General features: G+C 38.7%; 1 protein-coding gene across 1 annotated transcript in view; it reads right to left on the reverse strand.

The window, feature by feature from the left end:
* The window catches only part of grid1a (glutamate receptor, ionotropic, delta 1a), a 229,591-nt gene that overhangs the window by 21,451 nt on the left and 182,955 nt on the right, over window positions 1-25,185 (reverse strand). Inside the window, exons 6-13 of the mRNA XM_053509242.1 lie at window positions 21,637-21,807; window positions 20,803-20,964; window positions 19,322-19,441; window positions 9,728-9,829; window positions 5,726-5,923; window positions 5,168-5,492; window positions 4,923-5,061; window positions 2,325-2,520 (exon numbers count right to left, since the gene is read on the reverse strand). Of these exons, the coding sequence (XP_053365217.1) occupies window positions 2,325-2,520; window positions 4,923-5,061; window positions 5,168-5,492; window positions 5,726-5,923; window positions 9,728-9,829; window positions 19,322-19,441; window positions 20,803-20,964; window positions 21,637-21,807 (1,413 nt within the window). The remainder of the gene's footprint in view (window positions 1-2,324; window positions 2,521-4,922; window positions 5,062-5,167; window positions 5,493-5,725; window positions 5,924-9,727; window positions 9,830-19,321; window positions 19,442-20,802; window positions 20,965-21,636; window positions 21,808-25,185) is intronic.

Genomic DNA, 25,185 nt, shown 5'->3' on the forward strand with positions numbered 1-25,185 from the left:
TTACATTTGTCTTGTATTTACATAACAGGCTAAAAGTGGGCCAGCTGAAATTAGTCCTATCATGGTATCTTTTGAAACTCAGAGTTGGATGACCACTACTGTTTTTACCGTTGATGGTGGGTTGCGGGACAAAGTAAATGCTAATCGTGGACCAGCACTGGCTCATTGTCATTGCATTGACTGCTAGTCACATGGTTCAGTAGAAATTTGACCAATACCACCTGCTACCATACAGTGATTGACCAAAATTTTCTCTACCCACGGCAGTATTGACCAGTACCACCTGCTCCCACAGAAGGAATGATCAATTCCTTGAAGTTTAACTAATACTGTTGGTACCTGTAGAAAATTTGCCCAACACCGCCCATCCCTAAAGGAAATTCGACCAATGATAAATCATCCACCAATACTACCCACTTAACACACTAGTGTTTAATACCATTGACTTTTGCAGAGAATTTGCACAATTTTGCCTACTACTGTGAACTTCTTGACCAGTACTGTCTTTTCCAGCAAAAGGTTTGAACAATGCCACCCACTCCCAAAAAAGGATCCATTGACCACACACTAACAACATTTTTTGACCAATACCCCCTGTGCTTCTGCAGAAAGATTAATACCATTTGGTCCCATAGAAACACTGACCACATTCTCTTGCAAAAAGGTCAACGATGCTCCCCAAAAAGGTTTGATCTGCTGTTTCAAAACGTTAGATAAATTCTGCTGTCATTTTGGCCAGGTCTCTTTTGTAAAAGAGATTTTAATCTCAACGAGACTTTAACCTAGTTAAATAATGGAAATAAAATGAAACAGTGACCACCATTATCTGCCGCTGCTGAAAGTTTAACCAATAAAATCTGCTACCGCATAAAGTTAGACAAATACCACCTGCTCCTGCAGAAAGTTTGACCAATACCCCTTGCTCCACCGATTGTATTGATCAAACTTTCTGCAGGAGGATATAATAGTAGTCAAATCTTTTGGTGAGCATGTGAAATGTTTTGAAAAGAAAGTTTGACAAAGACCACCTGCTCTGGCAGGAACCTTGACTGATACCACCCGCTCCTGGAGAAAGCTTGACCAGTAGCACCTGCTCCTGCAGAAAGCTTGAACAATACCACCTGCTTCGGCAGAAACTTTGACCAATGCTACCTGCTCATGCTGAATGTTTGCTAAATCCCGCCAGCTTATGTTATGCATTTAAACCAATGCTACTTGCCTCCATAGAAAGTTTTTTCTGCATAACGTTTGGCCGACTACATGCTCCCATAGAATAACTGACCAACACCATCCACTCTGACAGAAATTCTGACCAATGCCACCTCATCCTACAGACAGTCGGACTAATACCACATGCAATTGACAAATATCCCCTTTTCCTACAATAACATCAATCAATATCACCACTCCCAAAGAAGGACTGATCAATACAAGCTTCTCTTACTAAGTTTGCATCCATTCTCACAAAAATTTAACTAATACCAGTAGAAGGTTTGTGTCTAACACTAATTTTCACAGAATGTTTAACCAATGTCATTGATCCTTGTATTATTGACACATGCTCCTCAAAACTGATTGACCAATACAGTAATACTAATGCATGTTTAATTAATCGATTTGCTCTTGCAGGACTTTTCACCAATACCTTCAAATTCTGACCAAAAGTTTTACTAATCTTACTTTGATGACAGTAAAAAATTTGCTCTTCCTGCTCTTACAGTTAGTTTTCTTAGCAACTTCTTACGATATTTTCTAACTAACCAAATCAATTCTATTTCTCAAACTTTTACCAAATCAGTAATTGAACCCCCTGTGACATGAACCAGAACAAAGCAAAACAGTGCTTGAGAATTATTTCATATACTTTTTATGTTCTGTGATCTTTAGAGCTGACTCCCCATTACTGTAAGTTCTTTTATTTGGATTCCAGTGCTAATGCACAACTGCACAGTAAAGTATGGATTGGTTTGACATCAAGCCAGTGATGGTCTGCAATAGACAAATGGTGTCCTGCAAACATCTTTTAACCGGTCCCCAGGTCAAAAATAAATTGGTCAATATTTCTTATAGGAAGCACTGTGGTACAATGTGCTGCTGCTTCACATCTCAGCATACTATCTCCGAGTATCTTAAGTTAGTTTGAGGTTCCTTTAGGGTTTTTGAATATGAGAAACCTGCCAGAAACATGCTGCTGGGTGGACTGGCGTGTATGACATGAATATGATACTTGTGTACTGGAACAGAGTGTGTGGTTTGTGCAAACCTAAGGCATTGATACTCATACCTTTATTACAAAGTGTAACCGAACTCTGTCCCTATGTTACCTTTTTAATTCCTTCAGCCAATGTGTGTACACAGTTTTCCTGTCCTTGATGCTTGTTGATGGTCCTCCACAGCTCAGAGAATGTGCTGTCCTGCTCCAGTGGGTTCATCCCCTTCATCTTGAAATATTCAAACACAGCCGAGTCTTTCACTGTGCCGTAATTAATGCCTGACTGCTGCGCCAGATCCTGCAGAGACCTTTATGTATACAAGCACACACACACACACACACACACACACACACACACAGTATTACAGACGTGGCTGGATTTCCTATTGCTTCATTAGATAGGCAGGCATGAGTCCCTGGAGAATTATAGATGAAGCAAAGTGAACGCTATGACATACATGTCAGAAAAACAATTAATGGCGTAAGTGTTTTCTTGAAGCCGTTGAAGTCTGATGTGCATCAATGGTGTTAATTTAACTCTGCGTTAATGAGAATGGCTCAGATAATTGGATTTGTTAATCGAGTGCGTGAGAGATACGTCTGAACTCAGTACTGATCAGAATAACAATAACCAACCAGTCAAGACCATTTAATAACCATCGTGGAGGATCGTCGATTTGGAGTCTATACACGGAAATCTTTAAGGAGGAAAAAGGTTATTGGTATTTGTTTACGCATATTTTTAGATTCTGTTAGACACCTATCTAACCAGAGCTGTCTAGACTAAAAAACACTGCTGCTGTTTACACACCTGAAATTATTATCAATGAGTTAAAACATGAGTGAATCAACACGCAAATGCCATCAGTCAATCTTCACAACTTTAGCAACATAAAGGAGGTGACCAGTTCAGCCACACCTTTATATGCGACCGCAGCACAGACAATCAATCAGCATCTTTTACACATCATGTGATTTTTCAATCTCTTTACTCCATGTCCATTTTGGTTGCCCACAGCTTTCTCTTTCATGCTTCTATCCATTGTACCATCTTTTTCTACTCACTCAACGACTTCTTCTACCTGATTTGGTTCTTGATATCCTCCATCAATTTTCTCATCCTGTTCTCCTTCCTGATATCTTTCAAAATCTCTGCCTGTTGTTGTTGTCTATTCCAGAAGCTCCACCTGATGTCTTCTCCTTCATGATCTCCACCTGATGTATTTTATAATTTTTTTTCTGATCTCCTCCTGAAATCTTCTATGATCTCTTTCATGATTTCCACCTGATGTTTTCCATAAACTTATCCATGATATCTACCTGATGTCTTCCATGATTGCCTTCATGATCTTCACCTGATATCTTCCATGATTACCTTCATTAGCTCCACTTGATGTCTTCTAAAATCTCCTTAGTGATCTACACTTGATGTTTTCAATGATCTCTGTCATGATCTCCTCCTGATACATTTTATGATTTCCTCCTGATGACATCCACAATCTCCTTTAAAATCTCCACCTTATATCTATCTTTCATTATTTCCTTATTATTCTTTCATTATAAGATCTCCAGTGACCTGATTTGTTCCACATTTGCCAGCTGATTTACTCCATGATTTACAACCCCCATCTGCCCTCCTCAATGATCTCTTGCATGAGTTCAACCTGTTTTACTCGATGATGTCCACCCAAATAATCTTTTGGGCTCCTTTATTCCAAGTTTGATCTAAACTTTTTATTAGTGAGTTATTACTGATCTGATCTATAACTCAAGTAACTCTTCCTGCCTGCTCTGGCTTTGATATGATAAGCTGTGACATATTTTAAGCTGTTAGAGATGCAGACTCAGCACTTGTTTGGTTATGTCGCTAGCAGACATTTTGTTGCAGTTGGTAAACACAAATCTGCTGCTACAGCAGTATCTCAGAGCGAGCTTCTCCAGGGATCAGTTGCTCTTCTTCTTGGGTCACATTACGCATAACAATGTTAAATTTCACGGTGATGTTGATGATCCACTACATCCAGCTACTAAAACATTCATAGACACTGTGTGGTCTCTTAGGTCATTTACTAAAATACCTTCATTATGTCCTTCATAATGTTTTCCACTGGGTTCTTTTAAAACTCCTTATTGATCTATTATTGATTTGCCTGATATCCTCTCTGATATCTCCCTTAAGCTCTACCGAATCACCCCTTGATCTTCGCCATTATCTTCTTCTGACCTCTTTCTTGACTTACTTCCTAATCTTCTTCATTATCACCTTCTCACCTCCTCTTTGGTCTTTTAAATAATCTCTACTGCATCACCTCCTGATCTCAACTGTCTATTATCTTCCCTATTATCTTTTCCCAAATCTCTTTCTGTTCTCTACTATAATCTTTATTGGATCTTCCTCTTGATCATCTTCTCATAAACTTATCCATGATTTCCCTCTCACCGATACTCAAGCCTGCATTGACTCCACACCTGAAGCACACTCGAACACATCTTAAATTTGCTATCATTTATGCAATTTTGAGTACTACCCTAGGAAATTAATTAAAAATTGGTTTAAAATTGGTATTGGCCAAAAGTACTGTATATTTCACCATCAATGATTATTAATAATTATAGTTGGGAAATACTAAGTTGAAGAAATACACTTTGTAAATGATGGGACAGAGGAACCAGTGACTGAACAAGCAAGACCAGTGTTTGTATGCCATACCTGACTGTGTTGTCCAGTCTGTGTGATGTGAGGTACACTGTAAGGTTAGCCGTGTATGATGAACATACGATGAGCGTGAAGAGCCACCAGCTTCCCAATGCGATTCTCACTGATACGGAAGCAACCATTGACTCCACACCTGAAGCACATCAACACACAAATCAAAAATTTCCTATACTTCATATAATTCCTATAGTTGGCATTTAGCTAGCCATGGTGTGTGTGTGTGTGTGTGTACGCGTTACCTTGCTGAGTGAAGGCTCCATAAACGATCCAGACTGTGTTCAGTAAGCTGGCGTTGCCTGTGTTGGGAGTGGCAGCACTCTGGCGTGAACAGACAGTCTGAACGCGACGCAGGATGAAAATCATTACTGCCACCACTGGCACGGCAGCACAGAGACACACCCACACTGAAAGGTCAAACGGCGCAAGGAGTGAAAAGATGGACAGCTTCTCTGCAGACTTGCTCATTAGGATTCCTATAGAGTAATCCAGGTAGCGCTTAGTGAAGTCGACCACACCCTCGCGCTCTGGCGTGATTGTAATGGCTGCAATCGCCATGTCCGCCCTCTGCATGACACACAAGATTACACAATTAATGAGTGTCTCAGATCTTCTATAACATTCTATTTAGTACAGGTCGAGACTCTGGACTTGACAAGAACCAACAGTGGTGGAGGTGCGGCTTGAACCGCTGACCTTCTGATCAGTAATTTAGAGCCTTAACTCTTTAAGTTACCATTTGAAACCCATCTAATCTTAGGCTAATATTTGGCAATTGTTAAGCAGTCATTTCTTATTGCCTTGTTGGTGAGTTCCCCGATCAGGCCGTCCCAGGAGCCATTTGGTTGTGGAGAGCCATATTTTCCATCTGCAACTTGATAAAGCTCATATTTGAAGCCGAGTGTTTTGGCAAGAGCGTCCAACACGTCAATGGAGAAGCCTTTATATCGCTTCGGCTGTCCAAGTGTGCTCTCAGCTGCCATCACAAAGGGCTCCTCCTGAAATATACCAGCAAACAACGCAAAGTTAGTTAGACTGGATGCTTAGTCACCCTGCTATTAGCTAACCTGACAACAAATTATTATCATAATGCATCTTTGCCTGCAAAAGCCAAATAGAAAGTACAAGACCTAGGATCTTTTGTAAAATTACACTCCTAGTTTTTTTTCTTGTCTTTGTTGTGCTTGAGGAAATAATCTTATTGAGATGGAAATGGAGCTGAAGAAAGCAACACGTTAATTATATGAGTGTCTACATATTGAGAACAAACATAAAGGATTGAATAGAGAATGTTTAGAGTGCTGATATAAAACACACACCTACTCACTATGACACATAGAACAGCAACATTTATCATTTCCTGCTATTGTGATCTGTAAAACTTGCAAAGAAGAGATGTCATTTAAAAAAAAGGATTGTCCCAGGATATGTGAAGTTATTGATTGAACTTACATTTATGGGATTTTGGAGCAATATTATCTTGTCATACATTTAGGCAACAGAGAGTTAAAGACCTTGCACAAGGTCCCACCTGTGGCAGCTTGGTGGTGCCACTACCTTATTAGTAGTCCAACCATTGAGCTACCCCTGTCCCTGGACTTAAAAATATTTGCAATTCCATAGGCTTGTGGAAAAAGTACAAAACTGATATCACATCCTGGAGAAAGTTTACAGACCTTCTGACTGATTAGAACTTTGGCTCAGACTCAAAGGTACTTGGGATAGACTGCAGAACTGCATTAACCTATTTTGTTGTACAACAATCTCTTATTGTCTCTTCAATTGATGACCTTACATGCAACAGGCTAAAACAAAAAGATTTGCATTAGAAGATGCTCTGGCCTCGTTTCAAGTAAACAAAATCCATACCAGTGTCACCAACAAAAGAGGAAGCACAGCCTCGAAACTGAATCTATTCAATTCTTTACTTGGAGAAAATTTCTGACTGAAACCCACACACACATAGTCTACCGGGTCATGATCTTATTGATCGTTGACAAACTGCAGGCTTATCCTGAAGTTACATCATTATAAACAATAGGAATAAACCCAAGCTAGAACTAAACAGACAGAACAAATTGCTGGTGATTTGTATGAAAAAGGTTGTGATCTGTGTTAAAGGGGGTTACAAAACCATCACTACCAAAACCTGGAACATACATAGATTGGCAAGGAGGTGAGGAAAGTACATCAGCAATCCAGTAAAAGTAGTTCACATATAGTAGTGCCAGTTCCAGAATGAAACTTTCTTAAATTAGACTGCCTTCAATATCCCACCAAACCCAGTTTATTCTTTGTAGACAAATCATTTACTTTGATGCCGTCTGTTGCTGAAGAGAGATACTCTAAAATTTATGGTGTTATCATTGCTGGCATGGGCAGATTTTAAGGACTACTTCGCTAAAAATATCTGAAAAAACCTATTTATTATGGATTTACAACCAACTTGCAACAGCACAAAAGTAGGAGACTTCAGGATGCTTAAGATATCCCTACATGCTCTTATAAACTGTAGTTACAGTTGCCTAGGTAAAAACCATACAAATCCAAAGTCCTGTGAATGATCTTCTAAAGCAGGATATCTCGTGCTGAGCACTTCACTCAACTGTCACAAATCAACTGTTATTTCTAAAGATTAATCCCAGCTCAGACATTGGAAGAACATTTTCTTATATCACACCCAAACTCTAAACCAGTGTTCCAGAGAATATTTGGAATACAAATGCAGGAATAGGAAAGAGGGGGTGAAGGTGACCACAAGCTGAACTCAAATGAGTAAAACAAGAAAACATCCTTCATACAGTACATGCTGAGAATTAATTATGTACTGAGGAAAACATGAGGACAAAGGGTCTCACAAAGAGAAAAAAAACAATCTGTACCAGATATAAATTATGCCTTTATAATATTCACCCAAACTCACAAGGACAGGAGTAACCCAATGACCTTACGGATAAATCTTAGATTGTAAACAGAAAACAAGCTGATAGATTTATCACCAGAGCAAAATCAAAACAAGTTCATAAATAGTCTGAACTGAGACTAGGTATCTCCTCGATTGAATGGACATACTTAATTGTACATTTCTTTAACAAGTTAATACAGGTCTCAGAGTTCCCCAAAGGACGTGTGTGTGTTAACAGCTGTAATACCCCTCCAATAAGTAAATTTTCATACCTCTAACTCCCTCTTTTTCATTTCTCTTACAACCTGCGGTTTCAGTGTCAATGTAAATGATCAAACTCCCTGGAGAACAGCATAGCTGAGGAACAAGCTAGGTCTAATTGGATTGTCTAAACTCTGGCCAATACAAACATACATTTAAAAAAGAATGTTTAATTCTCTATCTATTCTAATGCTTTCACTAAATTTTGGCTTTGGTGTCTGGCCAATTGAACATGGTTAAATCCAGGGTTGTGAACAAATTAGTCAATGTCCAGCCAATCCAGTATGGCATTGACTGAATTGACAGCACATTTACAAATAGCTTTCACCTTGTGTTAGTCTATTCACAACCAAACTGTTCCGGTCATTTTAGGCACAAGAACATTTCAGGCATTTTCCCCCAAATCCTCTTAACTACTTTACTTTTGTTTTCAGGCAAGCAATATGTGGCTGAACACAACCTGTAGGAGAAGATTTAGGTAGTAAGTTTGCTGTGTTTCTTTCACAATATCATATAATTGTCATTCCCAACCTGATAAGTGTCCTTGAGTTAGAAGCGGATCGATGACTATATATCCTGATCTTTCTGAGTTTTAAACACATATCATAGAGCCACTCAGGTACCTCTTCTGAGCATGTAGCAATTTCCCAGACAATAAATGTTCCACTGTGTAAAGTTTTGCTTGCAGGTGGTAACAGATCTTATAAAATTCATTTTACTAGGCGCTGGGTCATCCCCTGAGTGGTCTTTAATTCCTTTCAACCCAGACCTGGGCTTTCGCCTGGATAAGAAATCAAATAGGGAATAACCAGTGACAACACCTCCAGGACTTCAAATAACAAAGCTCTCTCACCATGCTCAAGTATGTTACACATGTGCCTGTGTTAACACACTTTTGATTATTAGGACAAAAAACTCTTTCACTGTCCTTCACTGGCTTCTCAGTTTCAATTTTCAAGACCCCTTCAGAATCTCAGTATCTATGCATGATTATGAAGGGCCATTACACTTCTTACATTTTGCCTACATGTCCTTCTTAGGTCAAGCAAACCCACTCCAACATGTCTCTCCTTACTGTTAAACAGTCCTGCTGGCTCTTATGCAGGCAGAATGTGGGACATCAGCTAAGCATCCCTTGTTGGCAGCTCCTCAACACCCCTTAGATGACACTCATTCTTGGACCAGATATGTGACAAGGGCAGAACTATTGAACCTATGTAGTTGCACCTCTCGTCATCATCTTGATTAGGGTGAAGGATATTATTGCTTGGGTTGAACCAATGTGCTGTAGGCTTTTATTATGCCTGCTTTTGCCTCTGCAGGTTAGTCCGTAACTAGGGGACATGAACTATATGACTCTGCTCTGAATCCATGCCATGTCATTCTCCAAGTAATCTCCACACAGACTAAGTGCTTTTTAACACAGCTTAGCTTTAAAAACTTGTATGATACTGTACATCTCACATGTAACAGTGTGTTGCTTCCTTCTTAATAACTGTAGAAATTATCTTTGAAAGATCCAAATACACTATGTTTACTTAATCTAAATCTGTCTTCATTAATCAGTTCATCAGGCGGATGTTCCTTTCATTAGGGTGTTGAGAAATATTGTTTAGTAAATTGTTACAGTATATACCAGTAGTGTGGCGACTCTCAGCAAAACCCCTTGCATCCCGCTGTCCACTTTGCTCTCCTTTAAACTCCCGTTCATACCACGGAGAGAATCCCATACCGCAACCTAGGAGAAAGGGAGAGACAGGTCATAAGATAAAATGTCAACACTGCTATCTACAACATTGGCACAATAAAAACAAATGTCAGATTGAATTAAGGTGCATTTAATTTTTTTCCAGTTTTCTTCTCATTGGAAGCTCCGGCTAAAGAATGAAGCACAAGCCATAGCACGTACGGTCACTATTACCGACATCAGTATTACTAAGGATCGGGTGTGTGGATTAAAATTTAATATCAGTACTTGTACTTGTAGATTTATTGTAAGTGCTGCATGGGCATTAAGTATGACCTCAATCCAAAATCCATAAAAGGTTTCTAAGTTTCAGCTAATGTTCTATTAAAATTCAATAATTCATTCATTCATTCATTCATTTATTCATTCTCTATAGCATTTATCCTATCGCACGAGGCCTGGAGCCTATTCCATGAGACGTTCGGAACGAGACAGCGTGCACGCTCGATGGGATGTCAATCCATAGCAGAGCATGCCAGCACACTCACACCCTTACTCACACACTATGAGCAATGCCAATTAGCATACACTGAATGTCTTCAGACCATGGTGGTGGTGGTGGGGGGGGTCTGGACCACCCGCTCCACAAACAGAAATGAGGCAGGTGCAAGGTCACAGTGCTGAACATTACATAAGAAGAAAACTTAAGATAATTCTGTTAAGATATTTCTTCACTAAAAAACACTAAAGGATCAGTACACTTAGAATCAGTACCCATTGTTGACGGGTGGTAAAAATAAGCTGATCAGCTTTAACACTAGAAGCGCCGCGCCAGTGTCACCTACTAAAAGCGCGGTTCAGCGGTCATTTGACCGCCTATTGTTTTGAATGGGAAGCTGCTGCTGACACACAATGATCGCTAGATGGCGCTTTCACCCAAAGCAAATAGTTTAGCTCCAAGATCAACTTGCACTTGGACAATGCGCCATTCATTCCCGCGTTGATAATAAGCGGTATCTTTTTTTCATATTCAACTGAGAAAACCTACTACAGAGTCTCTAAGGGGACAAACGAAGAGGGAAAAAACAAGTCAGAGGGAAAAAACAAGTCATGTTTGGAATTATAACCCAAAGTTTTTGACTTTTTTCTGCCTTTTTCTCTCCTCCTTTGTCCATCTAGGGGCTTCGTACTATAACAAAAAGGAAAGCTCTACTTAATTTTATATCGTATGGAGAAAATGTTATTAGTTTGTTCATTCTATTTGAAGCTTCTGAACGTCTCGCAGCAGCGATTTAGTTCTGAACTCGCTTCCGTGAAATTATCGCTAAAACAATATTAAATTTGAATAAATCAGATCTACCACAGCAGATAATAAACTATGCTATGTCATAACCGAAGCAAACACAACGAATATGTCTCGTTTCGTTCAGTGTTGCTAGGCAACGGACCACGCGCCTAATCGGTTCACTTGGCCGCGGTGTATTATAAACCTGCGGGATGTTTCACTGCTTATGTTCATGTAATAAAAGCGAGGGAAATGTGGAGGTGATGTGTGGCCACTGAATGAGAACTAAATCAAAGATTTCGGTAACTACACTGAGTGTAACATCTGCATAGTGACACTAAACAGCTGAACAACTTCACTTTCCCGTTTACCTCTGAGAAAAAAAAGCTGTATGTTGTTTGTTTATAAAAGTACACGAAGTAGGCGCGCGCGCGCGCGCACACACACACACACACCTCCCCTGAGCCCTCGGTCAACATCTAATGACCGTCGATATGCAAATGAGTCAAGACGTAGCCTAACGTGGTGTCGTGTCGGATTTCAGCGGTCAAAGAAAGTGGAAAGACTTTGAACAGTTGCAGCGTTTTTTTCAGTTACAACAAGCACAGCGATGAGTCCACGTTGTTTCACTGGTTATGACATAGTGACACTAAACAGCTGAACAACTTCACTTTTCTGTTTACCTCTGAGAAAAAAAAACTGTATTTAGTTTGTTTATATTCAGAGTAACACCTTCCAACCACCTCTCATAGTCTATTGTTAGTTTTAATGATTTGGCTGAAACTAATTATCACTACATAAGTACCCCAACACCCCTGATCATGAGTTTCAGCTGAAACTAATTCTATACATGCAACAGAAAATGTAGATGCAGATTCCAAATGTATAAAGATACATGCTATATATATATATATATATATATATATATATATATATATATATATATATATATATATGTGTGTATTCGATGCATGCTATATATATGTGTGTGTGTGTATGTGTGTGTAATCGAGGCTGGCTCTATTCAGGGGCAATAGGGGCAGCGCCCCATCAACTAAATGTCTGCACATGTTAATATATTCCTAAAATTAATATATTAAAAGTTGATAAACTGATCTGCGGTAGCAGAGAAATCCGCTGAAAAAGGGACACTACACAATAAGGTATTAGATGTCCCTCATGTCTCTGTCCCTCTGCTGTGCGTATTCATTCACAGGCTGCAGCGCGCGCGCGCGCTCACACACACACACACCTCCCCTGAAGCAGTTGCGGCGTTTTTCAGTTACAACAAGCACAGCGATGAGTATAAGAATAAAATAAGGTATCAGTTTGGTCTGTGTAGTTAGTGCCCTACAGAATAGAATAAATGAATGAATAACACATTCCAACCACCTCTCAAAAGAGTGCCATAGTTTTGCAAAAATACTTGCAAAACATCAGCATACATTGGAGGGAACTTCTGAGGTGGTCAGTGATTGATGGCACGGTCGTTCGGAGGGGGTTGTGATCACACCTACAGTTCTTTTGTTCTAAGCTGTTGGTCAAATATCTCTCCACTTGAAATGGAAGCACAAAATTGAGGGGCAACATGCAAGGGATTTCAGCATCTCGACGCACAGTAGAAGCTGTTTGTAAAGAAGACACTCTTTGTTTTTTTATTTTGTAATCTTTCTCGTGTTTACCTTGTACTGTACAATGTATATTCATTTTATTAATGAATTGTTGTGAATAAACTACATATGCAGTTGATTTACCAGAAAGGACTTTTCAGTTTTTGTGTGCTAAACTAAACTTCAGGGTCAAGTAATATATATATATATGGAAAGATTAAGAAACATGCTGAAGCGGAATATATATATATATATATATATATATATAGCATGTATCTTTATACATTTGGAATCTGCATCTACATTTTCTGTTGCATGTATAGAATTAGTTTCAGCTAAAACTCATGATCAGGGGTGTTGGGGTACTTATGTAGTGATAATTAGTTTCAGCCAAATCGTTAAAACTAACAATAGACTATGAGAGGTGGTTGGAAGGTGTTACTCTGAATATAAACAAACTAAATACAGCTTTTTTTTCTCAGAGGTAAACAGAAAAGTGAAGTTGTTCAGCTGTTTAGTGTCACTATGTCATAACCAGTGAAACAACGTGGACTCATCGCTGTGCGTCTTTCCACTTTCTTTGACCGCTGAAATCCGACACGACACCACGTTAGGCTACGTCTTGACTCATTTGCATATCGACGGTCATTAGATGTTGACCGAGGGCTCAGGGGAGGTGTGTGTGCGTGTGTGTGTGTCTGTGCGCGCGCGCGCGCCTACTTCTTGTACTTTTATAAACATTCTACATATAAACAAACAACATACAGCTTTTTTTTCTCAGAGGTAAACGGGAAAGTGAAGTTGTTCAGCTGTTTAGTGTCACTATGCAGATGTTACACTCAGTGTAGTTACCGAAATCTTTGATTTAGTTCTCATTCAGTGGCCACACATCACCTCTACATTTCCCTCGCTTTTATGCATAAGCAGTGAAACAATTCGCAGGTTTATAATACACCGCGGCCAAGTGAACCACGTTCTCGCCGATTAGGCGCGTGGTCCGTTGCCTAGCAACATTGAACGAAACGAGGCATAATCGTGGTGTTTGCTTCGGTTATGACATAGCATAGTTTATTATCTGCCGTGGTAGATCTGATTTATTTACATTCAATAATGAGGCTTTATATCCTCAGGAGGGGTCATTACATATGTAATATGTAAAACAATATTGTTTTAGAGATAATTTCACGGAAGCTTCTAACAGAACGAACAAACTAATTAATTTTCTCAAAACCTTATAAAATTAAGTAAAGCGAAATTCCCTAAATGTCCTTATAAAATATCGCTGATTATCAACGCCAGAACGAATGGCGAATTGTCGATATTTTACGGAAGCATATATATATATATATATATATATATATATATATATATATATATATGTGTGTATATATATATATATATATATATATATATATATATATATATATATATATATATATAAACTGCATATATGGAATGAAACCTGAGATAGTTCCACATACGCACTGAATGACGCATAGATAGTATGCGCGATTCCTTGCGCCATCTGCTGAGAGAAATGAGAATCGCAGGTTGGAAAAGACAGGAAACGTCATGCCGCCGTGCAGCTGTCAGCGATTTCACGTAAATAAGAGCAAAATAGCTTTATACTGGCTTTTACTGGTGCGATTAAAAAAATTTAAGCATACAGGGTGATTAAGCTCACAGAACTAGGAAAAGTCATGAAAGGAGGGTCCTGGAAATTGATCGAGTGTGAAGTATTATTTTTTTTTTACCCCCTTGCGGTCAAATGACCGCTGCTCGGCGCTTCTAGTGTTAAAGTAATCAGGTTGAAGTTAATGACCTGCCGCCGCAGTTTGTGTTTCGTAAGGATTTGGGCGCTTTGTAGGGGTGTTACGGTAGTTTCTGTGTCTTCCGCATACTCTGGGTATTACATATATATATACGGTGAACTATCACGTTGATTGGCTCTGTTGTGTGACACATATAGCTTTTTGAGGGCAAAAGTGCTGTATTTGTCCAAAAAAGCGTTGGCTGCTGTGAAGTAAAAAAAAAGACAACAGCAGTGCAGTACTTGGGCTTGAATCCATGACCTTCTGATCAGTAAACCAGAGAATTAGCCTTTAAGCCACCACTCACCGCTGCCCCCACTTAAACCTACTTGAATGTTCCATTAAAATTCTGCATTATGAAGCAACATGAGTGGAATAAAGTCAACATTGCAGCAGGACAATCTTAAAAAATAGATTAAAAAAAATAAAAGATTTCAAAAGGTTAAGTTGTAAAGAGAGTACTTTAGTGTGTTGAGAAATGCAGAAAGCAACTGCATTCCAATTCCAAATACTTGCTTACATGCAAAACATCTTAGAAGAAGCTCAGAGCTATACATCATGAAGCATACACTCTTGAATCTCTAGTGCTCATGTAAGAAAAATGGTCCTAAAATGATCTACGAGTGTAAAAATCATACATCGACTGAATTAATAATGAAGACACATGACATATTTCATCCCTAGTGTAGACTACTGTTTTATTTCTTTGATCACTTCTACAGAATTAATGTTATAGTTTAGGGGGACGGAGGATCAGCCCATTTTTTTCCCTTAATCACCTCCATGTTATCTGGTCTCCCTCCCCTGTAAACATCCTCACATCTTTTTTCACCCTACTCTGAATGCACCCTGAAGTGTTAAAGAAATTCATTATCATATCAGTAAACGAGTGGTGTTGCTTGCCATGATGTTCAAGAATGGCTTGCTAAACGCTTCTGATCTGAATGGCAATTATTATTATATTCATTCATCGCTGGAAGGACTGTATGCTTCTATTACATGACTAGTCCTTATTTTCTCACTGCTTTTAACTGACCGTTCTTGTTTTCTGAGTCTGCCCAAAAAAAATGGCGAATGTGGCTGCCAGCCTTTCTCTGGATCATGATAATACTCACTATGAATGTAAGCTAACTGTAATAATACAGCTCTCACATCGTTTAAAGAAACACTAATAGTCCTATTTGTAAATAATCAAGCACATTTATACAGTCTACTGAATACATACATGAATAGTAAATGCAAGTCTACATAAATGACACATGCAGTGCGACATATAGTAAATGATTGACACTCAGACTTCACATTGGCTTCCTGACAAATACAACATAATAAAGACTTTAATTCAGTCAGTTGCGCCCGTGTGCACCTTGGCGGCCGCTGATTGGATATGTGAATAATTAACATTCTAGGTAGGTTAGCTATGATAGCTAACATAAGTGATGGTTAATTGATTAGCACTTAATAATAGGGCTATTTTCACCAAATACTATTGTGTCTACTCCATGTAATTAATCACACTTTATGTTATAATATGTTATAATGCTACAATTACAGTTTGAGCAAAAAATGACTTTTCATGGATAGGATTGAATCGATTGATAGGAATCGATTGATAGGAATCGATTGATAGGGGGATGTGTCCCTGCCTATATTCTTATTATAGCCTTAATACAGAACAAGAACTATATATTTATAAATAGATTACTATTGACAGGCAACTGTTCTCTCATCTTTCCAGTACAAACCTACTTACACCTATTCTGCAACCAACAGTTAGTGTTATTAATGATTGTATAGCATGTGTGACATGGAGCTATACATATAGTTATACGTCACAGTTAAAAATATCCGTATTAAAATACTTAATACAAAAATAAAAAGTAAAAATATAAAGTAAAAATTAAATAAATTAACTTGCACTTTACTTTTTACAGAGCTAAAATCCCTGTCAATTCTACTTTAGAATCCAGACAGAGCAGTTTTTCCGTTAGTGTGTGTGTGAAGCTGAAGTAAGAGGAGAGGAGGAGGCAGGGGGTTACTGTGTAGGATGACTTTCTCACACGCACACACACACACATACACTCTAACAGAGTCTTTAACAAAGAACCTCTTTAATGACAATTGCTTTTGCTTTACACGCACGCACAGACACATGGCCACAATGTTATAATAAAAAATAAAAAAAAAGGTCGTCTTGCAAAACGCTCACAGACCAAGTTACTCGCAATCCAAAGTTTCTCTGTATTTGGGATTTCCCCCCAGAACTTGGAATTTAACAGAGCTGATAGTCTAAAGCAGAAGTGTAAATATAAAGTTATAAGGTATAAAATATCTCATACGTTTCTAAGGACTGTCTATTACGTCCATGGTTTATTCTCCTTACCTTTTGGCTAAATAGCACCAGTAAAAAATGTAAAACTACTTTAACCTATTAACTGTCGGCCACCAGCTCTGCCAGTCGCGGTTTAATTAGTTTCACCAGACATGGAAGGATATGTGTTGGTGGAGTAAAATAACTGGTTAAATAAAGAAACACCTGTTAAGAATATATGATGTTTATGGAGCTGTTTTATGAAACCAAAATCAGACTTGAGGTTGTGCTGTTGTACTGAAAATCATCACAGCTCTAATATCTTCAGTATTAAGGCTGCTCCGTATCACAGCTGTGTTGATATTCACTACTACAGTATGACCTCAAGTGTGATATTGCTTAATTAAAATATATAACAACAGCTTTATGATATTTCAAAAATTCTCTAGAAGACTATTCCATGGTTTAATTATGATGTACAGTAGGACCCTGTGAGCTGGTACAGTCTAAGAGTAGTCCTACCTCAGGTGAGTGAAGTGCTCAGGAAGATACACTTTCACTTTATACACCATCAACCATCTAGCTATTTTCTCCATCAGCTTTTCTGTGTGGAGGCTGGCAGTGAGGTTGATAAATTACCAGAACATGCAAACTCCAGACCCCGAAACCCTGGAGGTGTAAGGTGCCAGGGCTAACCACAGAGCCACTGTGCTGCCTGCATTGACCATTATAATCTTAAACAGCAGGACAACAGAAGGACAGCAACCCATTAAAATTTTTTGAAAAAACATCCACTACCTCCTCAGGTTCGCATAGTTCCTATTTCTAGTATTGATCCCAGATAATAATAAAAAACACTTTAGAGATGTTAATTACATCAAATGATAAACGCGTCTAGTTTTTTGCTTCAAGGTCCTTAATCATCGCTTATTTTCTTCTTTTTTTTTATTTCACAAAAGATGTCGATCTCAAGGGGTGAAATTAAAATACAAGTGTTTTGTTGTGATTTTCATGATTTTATTGATTCACACAAGCTGTTATACTTTTTTAATTCTTCTATTTTGGATATGTGGGCTGTCGAATTGAAAAGATAATGGTCTATCATCGGTGTAGAAGTGAAAGCCGATATGAGGTTTGCTAATTACACGTCCAAACAATCGACCGCGAAACCTTTCCGACTTCTTTTTTCATATTTGTATTCATTTATTCAAACAAACTCATAGCAGTCTGTCATATTCGGTTAAATCGATGTAGCGAAGATGTGGAATATGTTATCACTTTATCAGTATCAGGCAGGAACTTAATAATAATTTCAAAGTAAAATAGAGTAGCTGGAGCCCCAGAGAATTTCTAGTCCATAGACATAGAGTCAGAAAAATGTAAAATATGTCAATTTAATCTAATTATAATGGTCAAAAACACAGGCCCGCGCTTCCTTCACGATTCATATGATAATTAATACTTTTTCCCTCTTTGTGTAACTGCTGCGTTTTCAGGGTCAGTGATTTTATTCACACGGAGACCTTTTCAGCTTAATGCAGACATTTCCTCATATCACATGATCTCTGGTTATTAGTTACACTTGGTTACACACATTTGTTAAGAACTCTTATGCTGTTATATGAAACTTATCTATTATTAAATACTGTTTAAGAATGAGGCGTACTTCCATTATGTTATAGCTTGCTGGTTAAGTTTCAAAGGTCGTGTGTGTGTGTGTATGTGTGTGTGTGTGTGTGTATGTGTGTGTGTGTGTCCTTGGCGCCCTGGCAATATGCATGGCAGTCTGGTCTCTGATTCTCCGCATTTATTATTAATCACTCGTCTAAGTGCACATTATTAAAAATAGCCCGTTAATGGTGAACATCATGTTCGATAGAGCAAAGACATTCTGCGTGAACCAGCCCTGCAGAGGGTTCAGAACAGATATACGCTCTCACAGAGGACAGGCCAGACAAACACAATCACACCGTCGATCATTTAATATGTGAAATAAGCAAGGCATAGATGGTACAGAGAGAACAAGTGATAATGACATGTCTAAAAAAAAGAAAAAGAGAAAGAGCATCATGTCCATCATCTCAGTTATTTTATTGGATATGACACTTTCAGCTGATAGAAGCCGAAAAAAGAGACAGATTAACAAAAGCAAGACGAAAGAGAGAGGGTGAGTGTGTAATGATGATGGAGGGATGAGACAGAGAAATGAGACAGAAGGAAAAGAGAAGCAACAGATCAAGCCTGAAGACTGAAAGCAGCAAAGAGAGAGCATGAATGCAAATGTGTGTGTGTGTGTGTGTGTGTGTGTGTGTGTGTGTGTACATTAATTAATGAATGTTGAGATTAGTAAGAGAGAGAGAAGGAATAAAAAGAGAGAAAGTGATACAGAGAAGAAGCAGACAGATAAAGTGAGGCAGAGGGAGAGAGACATAAAGGAGAGAGAGATAGGAGAGGATTGAGTGGCAGGCAGAGAGACATTAACTGATAACGGCAAGAAAAAAACCCAGAGTTTGTAATATCGCTTACACGTTTGACGTCTTTTCCGAATGTCTCGCTGTATGCTGTCCCCAAAATCTCAAACTGAGCATGAGAGTTCGCCCCGTTACTGCGGAAATCCATCAACCCGGTCAGGCCTGAGATCCGCCCCTAAAACAAACAAATAAACAATTAACAATCGATCAGTCTGGTGCAGCCTGAGGATTGCCCCAAAAATAAACATATAAACAAGAGACAGTTAACAATCCTTTAGTCTGGTCAGGCCTGAGATCCGCCCCTAAAACAAACAAAAAACCCATAGACTATTCATCAGTGCATTCAGGCCAGAGATCCACCCAAAATCTAACAATCATAGAAACAAACAGTAAACAGCTCATTAGCCTGGGCAGGCCTGAGATCCGCCCCTAAAACAAACAAATAAACAAGAAACAATAACATATTCATCAGACCGGTAAGGCCTGAGACCAATCCCAAAACAAACACATAAACTAGCAATAAACAACCCATGAGCCTAGTCAGGGTTAAGAGCCAGGTAAATGCACATGGCAACATAAAACAAAAAAACACCTGACAAAACAGATGTAGTTTTCCAGAAGTTGAGAATGTGAGCCGCAGCAGGCAGTGCATGATGTGAGGGCAAATACATGACAGGTTCACCCCAGAGGTGCAGCTCTCCTGAGCAGGCGAAGTTAGGCAACCCTGTGGCACTCTGATACGAGCGGGATGTGTAACGCCGCAATGTGGCCCTGTGGCATGCGTGTGGCATACAGTAACAGGTTGCAACGTCATTTCAGAGAGCCTGCTTTAGCTTTAATGTACTTCGACTTGTGTGTGCTAACCTGAGCTTGCTTGGAGCCTTCATTTGCCCTCATACCTGGGCAGCCGCTGCAGACAGTTGCAGGCTAAGATTTGTATCTTATGTAGCACAGCCAAAGCAAATGCAAAATGTAGAGCAGAATAAGAATGCAAACAGAGTTATTTGGGCCAAAAATACAGATGTGAACAGGAAGCAGTAACATAGTCAGAAACTATAGGAATGGTATCAACAAGTATGTGGCACACTTCAAAACGTAACGCACATGACAATGTACATAAACACTTGTCAACACAGACGTGGGCACCAGAAAGCCAAGGGCTAAGAGTGACTCAAAAGTAAAAAACCCTCCACTCTGATCTGCCCAAAAACAAACAGAAGCAATCAATAACCACTATTCCACTATCAGACAGCTTAACTCCAAATGAATTCCAGATGAATCCATTGATGCTTTGAAACTATCCGTGAACATCTCAGGTTAGGAAAAGTTAATCCTGAACCTGTCAGCTGCATTTACAGATCAGAGAACCTGAGCAGGTGTTAATCAGGAGTGGAAATGTCATACCCTTTTTATTAAACTTTTTACAGACATACAGGACTGTAGAGATTTACACGTGGAAGAGAGTTATTAAAAAGAGAACTAACGTCATGTACATTGTGTGCATTACACCCTGAGCTTATCCGTATTCTTTTCTACCTTCTGGATGGTGTCAAGCATGGACCAGCCACCATTCCAGGGTTTGGTCGATTTCCTCATGCAGCTCAGACTCGCCATGCTGTGCCACTTCCGGTCTTCTAACTTCCGGTAGAACGCGTTCGCCAACATCAACACGCTGTCGTAAAGGTACAGACTGGAGACCTGCAGAAAGATAACAGACAGACAGACAGACAAATGGGGACATAGGTAGGAACTCTATAAAGGCCAAAGCGTGTAATAAAAGTGATAATAAAAGTTCTGCACCTTTATTGAGAAATATTACCTTGTGTTTTGGCCTGACTGTTAATTAAATAGATCAGCCGGCACTTCTAATGTTTCTATTTACAACAAGCAGTCCAATATGTGCACGCATCAATATGTCATGTTAGATCATTAAAAAGTCAATTTTTGACCCTGTGTTAGACAGTTCAATTTAGAGATTTTATTAGCAAGACACTCGCTCACACTCAGATATGATTAGGTGTGCGTCTGGTCAAGAGGAAAGCGGGTCTGTTTTGTGTTTGGTCTGATGCAGGATCACTAATGGACGAAACAGCACCTTAAATGAAAGAGCAACTCCTGTAAGAGGCATAATCAATCTGGTCTACATGAAACAAACAAAAAAATAATTAGGATTTTTTTTTTCATCTGAGTGATTCTTTCTAGATGAGGAGAAGTTTAAAAAAGCAGTCTTTTTTCAGAGCTTATAAACAGCTGTTTTAAAACATTTCAGGACGACTGTTTCAGGCAAAGATGCGGTATTCCAGCCTCTCTTATTGCATTCGAGGTGGATTTAGTGATGTGTGTGTTCATGCATGTATGTGTGTCTGTTACCTCCAGGCTGTGCAGGTACTCCTCTTGAGGCTCACACAGCAGCGACTTTACTCTCTGATTCTTTCTCCTGCACTGAGCGTTGTTTCTCCACTCTGGAAAAATCTGCCTGATGACTGTGAGACGACCCAGAGATGTATGGACAAGGTCCATGATGTCTGCATCGCTCACTTCCTGAACACACACACACACTTCATATTGTTATGAACAGAATTTAAAATGCAGACTAAAGTAAGTGTACTATTACTGTAATAGTTACTAAAAGTAACTATTACATATATGCATATACTGTACTGTATATGCATACACGGCCAATGCACACGTTTTCATTACTTGTTAATTTGCACTATTTATCCTTGCTGCTACTTATGGAACGTTTACTGTTTCTTATTCCACTACCTCGACTTATTACCTCATTACCACAAAGTATTGTAATGTCATGTTGTCGCATTGTCACTTTGTTGCTCTTGTTTGCACATTTGCATGTGCACTTTATGTTGTCTCTTTTGTAAAAATCTTAGATAGTTCCCTGTTAACTTCAAATGTCAATCTGTCTTTTCCCAGCTAGCCAGCTAATTCTCTGAGTTAGCTGGTTAGTTTCTGTTAATTTATGTTGTATGTAGCACCTTGATCCTGGAGAAACATTCTTTGGTTTCACTGGGTACTAACTGTATATGGTTAAAGAGACAATAAAAGCCTACTTGACAGTATATAAATAGTATATAGACTAGCGATTCTATTGTATTGGACTACACAGGCTAGCCTTCACTCCTCATGAGCATCATTGAGCCATGGCCACCCATGACCCTGTTATCAGTCTTCCTTCCTGATAACACTTTTGGTATGTTCTGACTACTGTACCCCAGGAGCAATCCCCCAATAGCTGCAGAGTTTCCCTGACCTATTCGTCTAGCCATCAAAATTTAGCCCTTGTCACTCAAATCTTTATGCTTACCATTTTTTTCTGCTTCCAACATATCAAATTCAGAGAAAAACGTTCACTTGCTGTATAATATATCTCACCCAATTTTAGCTGCCATTGTAACAAGATATTGTAACTGTACCTATTGAGCCAAATTGTAATAAACAGATTTGAACACACTTCTTTGGGTAAGCTTTGAGATGAACCCTGAGATAAGTTGTTTAAAAATAGTCAAATATGGGACCATTAAGAAACCTTACTCATTTTAGTGGAATTTGTCATGTTACACAAATTGGTGTAACCAAACTACAAAGGATTTTAGGATTAGAGAAATTTCTAATGAATGAAGACATAAAAGCAATTGACATTTACAGAAGATTTAAAGGACAGTACGGTGATAAGACTCTCAGCCGCAGTAAAATATGTGAATGGTGCAATCAATTTATATAAGGCCGCGCACCCGTAAATGGCTAAGGCTGCTCGGAGACTAGAGTCGCTCCCAAGAACATTTAGCATGCAGATCCTGATCCTGGAAAATCAATGGATAACTTGTCGCCAACTTAAGGAAGAGATACATCTGTCTGTAGGAACCAAACACACAATCATTTACCAACATCACATGCACATTGTAGGAACTCAGCTGGAATTTAGTGTCACGTCCTCTGTACAGTCCTTACCTCAATCCAAGCAATTTTCTTATGTTTAGGTCATTAGAGCAGTAAAGGAGGCCAGCGATTTAGATGTGAAGCAAACAGTCTGATCATAGCTCCAGTGTACTGAGAAAACTTTCTCAAGCATCAGTGAAACGCTGGAATAAGTGCATTAGTGTAGCTGGGGCGTAGAGAAATAAAGGGATGTTTTACTATCAGAACCGTGTTCTGTTATTCTACACAATTAAAAGTCCTGTTTAACTTGAACACCCTTTCGCACCTATTCTAATGACCACTTGCACGTTCAGATATTCAAATTATGATACATTTTCATCATAATTTTGATTCTGTGAAGTACAGTATAAAAGAAATAAATCTTTAATCTGAAATTGTTGCAGTAATACTCTAAAAAGGGAGCAAAACACTAAAATGTTTTATATGCTGTGTAAAACTAATATTTCAATGTAACTATTAGCATAAAAACATTCTATGAGAAACAGAAAAATCTGTAAAAATCAAAAAAAGTGAAAAGGTTCACTGTGGTGAAGTAGGCAAGTAAACGTGTTGTTTATAAGCGGAGATGACATTTACAACATGACTGAGAACAAATCATAAAGGAGTTAAGTTTGGAGCAATGTCGCTAAAACAACACTAAATAATTAATCGTTTTGTGAATTGCTCAAACAAAACAAAACACAGAAAGCAAGAAGCTTTATTGAAGAGAAGGCAGAAATTTTAAACTTGGCATGAATAATTGAGTCTAGGACGGGTTCGGGGTTTACTTCACACAGAAGAATTTCTTAACAGTGGATCGATTGTGCAATTCTATACACCGCTGCAGGGTCACTTATAGACTCAATCACATAGTGCTGATGCTGTGAGGAACTCCACAATACACCTTCATCCTCCGAACTGAAACTTGAACCAAGGCTGTCATTTCATAATCAAGATGAACTCTAGACAGGTTCACATATTTTTTTAGAGGGGTCTAGAAAAGCTTTCTGACTTATCAGAAAAACACTCCAGTTCAGCTTTCTCCAGTGGAAAGAACACTACAAGAGACAAGAGAGGAAATTAAAGTTCTTCATTGTGCAAAGGCACTGTGACAAACTGGGTTTTCTGGTATGTGTCCAGTAATCTCAGTGTGTCATGATGTTCACAATACTAGCAGTACATCAGCGATTCCAAACCACTGTGGCAGCAGCAAAACCAGAAAACGCGTCCTGTCACTGAAGAGGTCCTGTAATCCTGTTTCTCTGTCCTCGCCATTTTCCTGAAAATATCAAAAAGTCAAAAATGTCTTTGAACCCAAGAACGTGGAGGAGAGTTCCTGTCATTTCTGCTCTCATCTAGAAAGCATCATGACTCCGAACAAGCTGGGTTTGGCGCTGACAACAACAAACTGCTTGCAGGAAAGATGCTGACTAGCGATTCTGTGCCTTAGAGTAACACAATCACACCTCCCAAATAATGTGAAACGCAAGGCAGAAGGAGCATTACTGCTTTTCTTTTGTAATACGCAAACCATTTATGCTGCTTTATCTCTTTAATGAGAAACAGCAGGGCAGCACTTTTTAAGAATGAAATTATTTGAATGACTGACTTTAATGTAACCATGTTATTGCATTGAATTTCATGGTTTGAGTCTGTTCAATAGATTTGTTCCTGTATTAGTGGATTACAAATTTAGCTTGCTAGTATGAAGCAATGCAAGTAACAAGTAAATCTGTAATTTCTGCTTAATTATCTAGCTTTAGAAGATTATATACAGTGCATATAGGCAACTGCTAACGTTTCCTATATATATATATATATATATATATATATATATAGGCAACTGCTAACGTTGCCTATATGCACTTCTAAATATATTTAAATAAATATATCTTCTAAAGCTAGCTCATTAAGCAGAAATTACAGATTTACTTGTTAATATATAGATTCTGTTTTCCGGTGGCCAGTTGGCAGTACGCGGCATCA

The sequence above is a fragment of the Clarias gariepinus genome, chromosome 13 (genome assembly GCF_024256425.1).
Source record: "Clarias gariepinus isolate MV-2021 ecotype Netherlands chromosome 13, CGAR_prim_01v2, whole genome shotgun sequence".
In the NCBI taxonomy this organism is placed as follows: Eukaryota; Metazoa; Chordata; class Actinopteri; order Siluriformes; family Clariidae; genus Clarias; species Clarias gariepinus.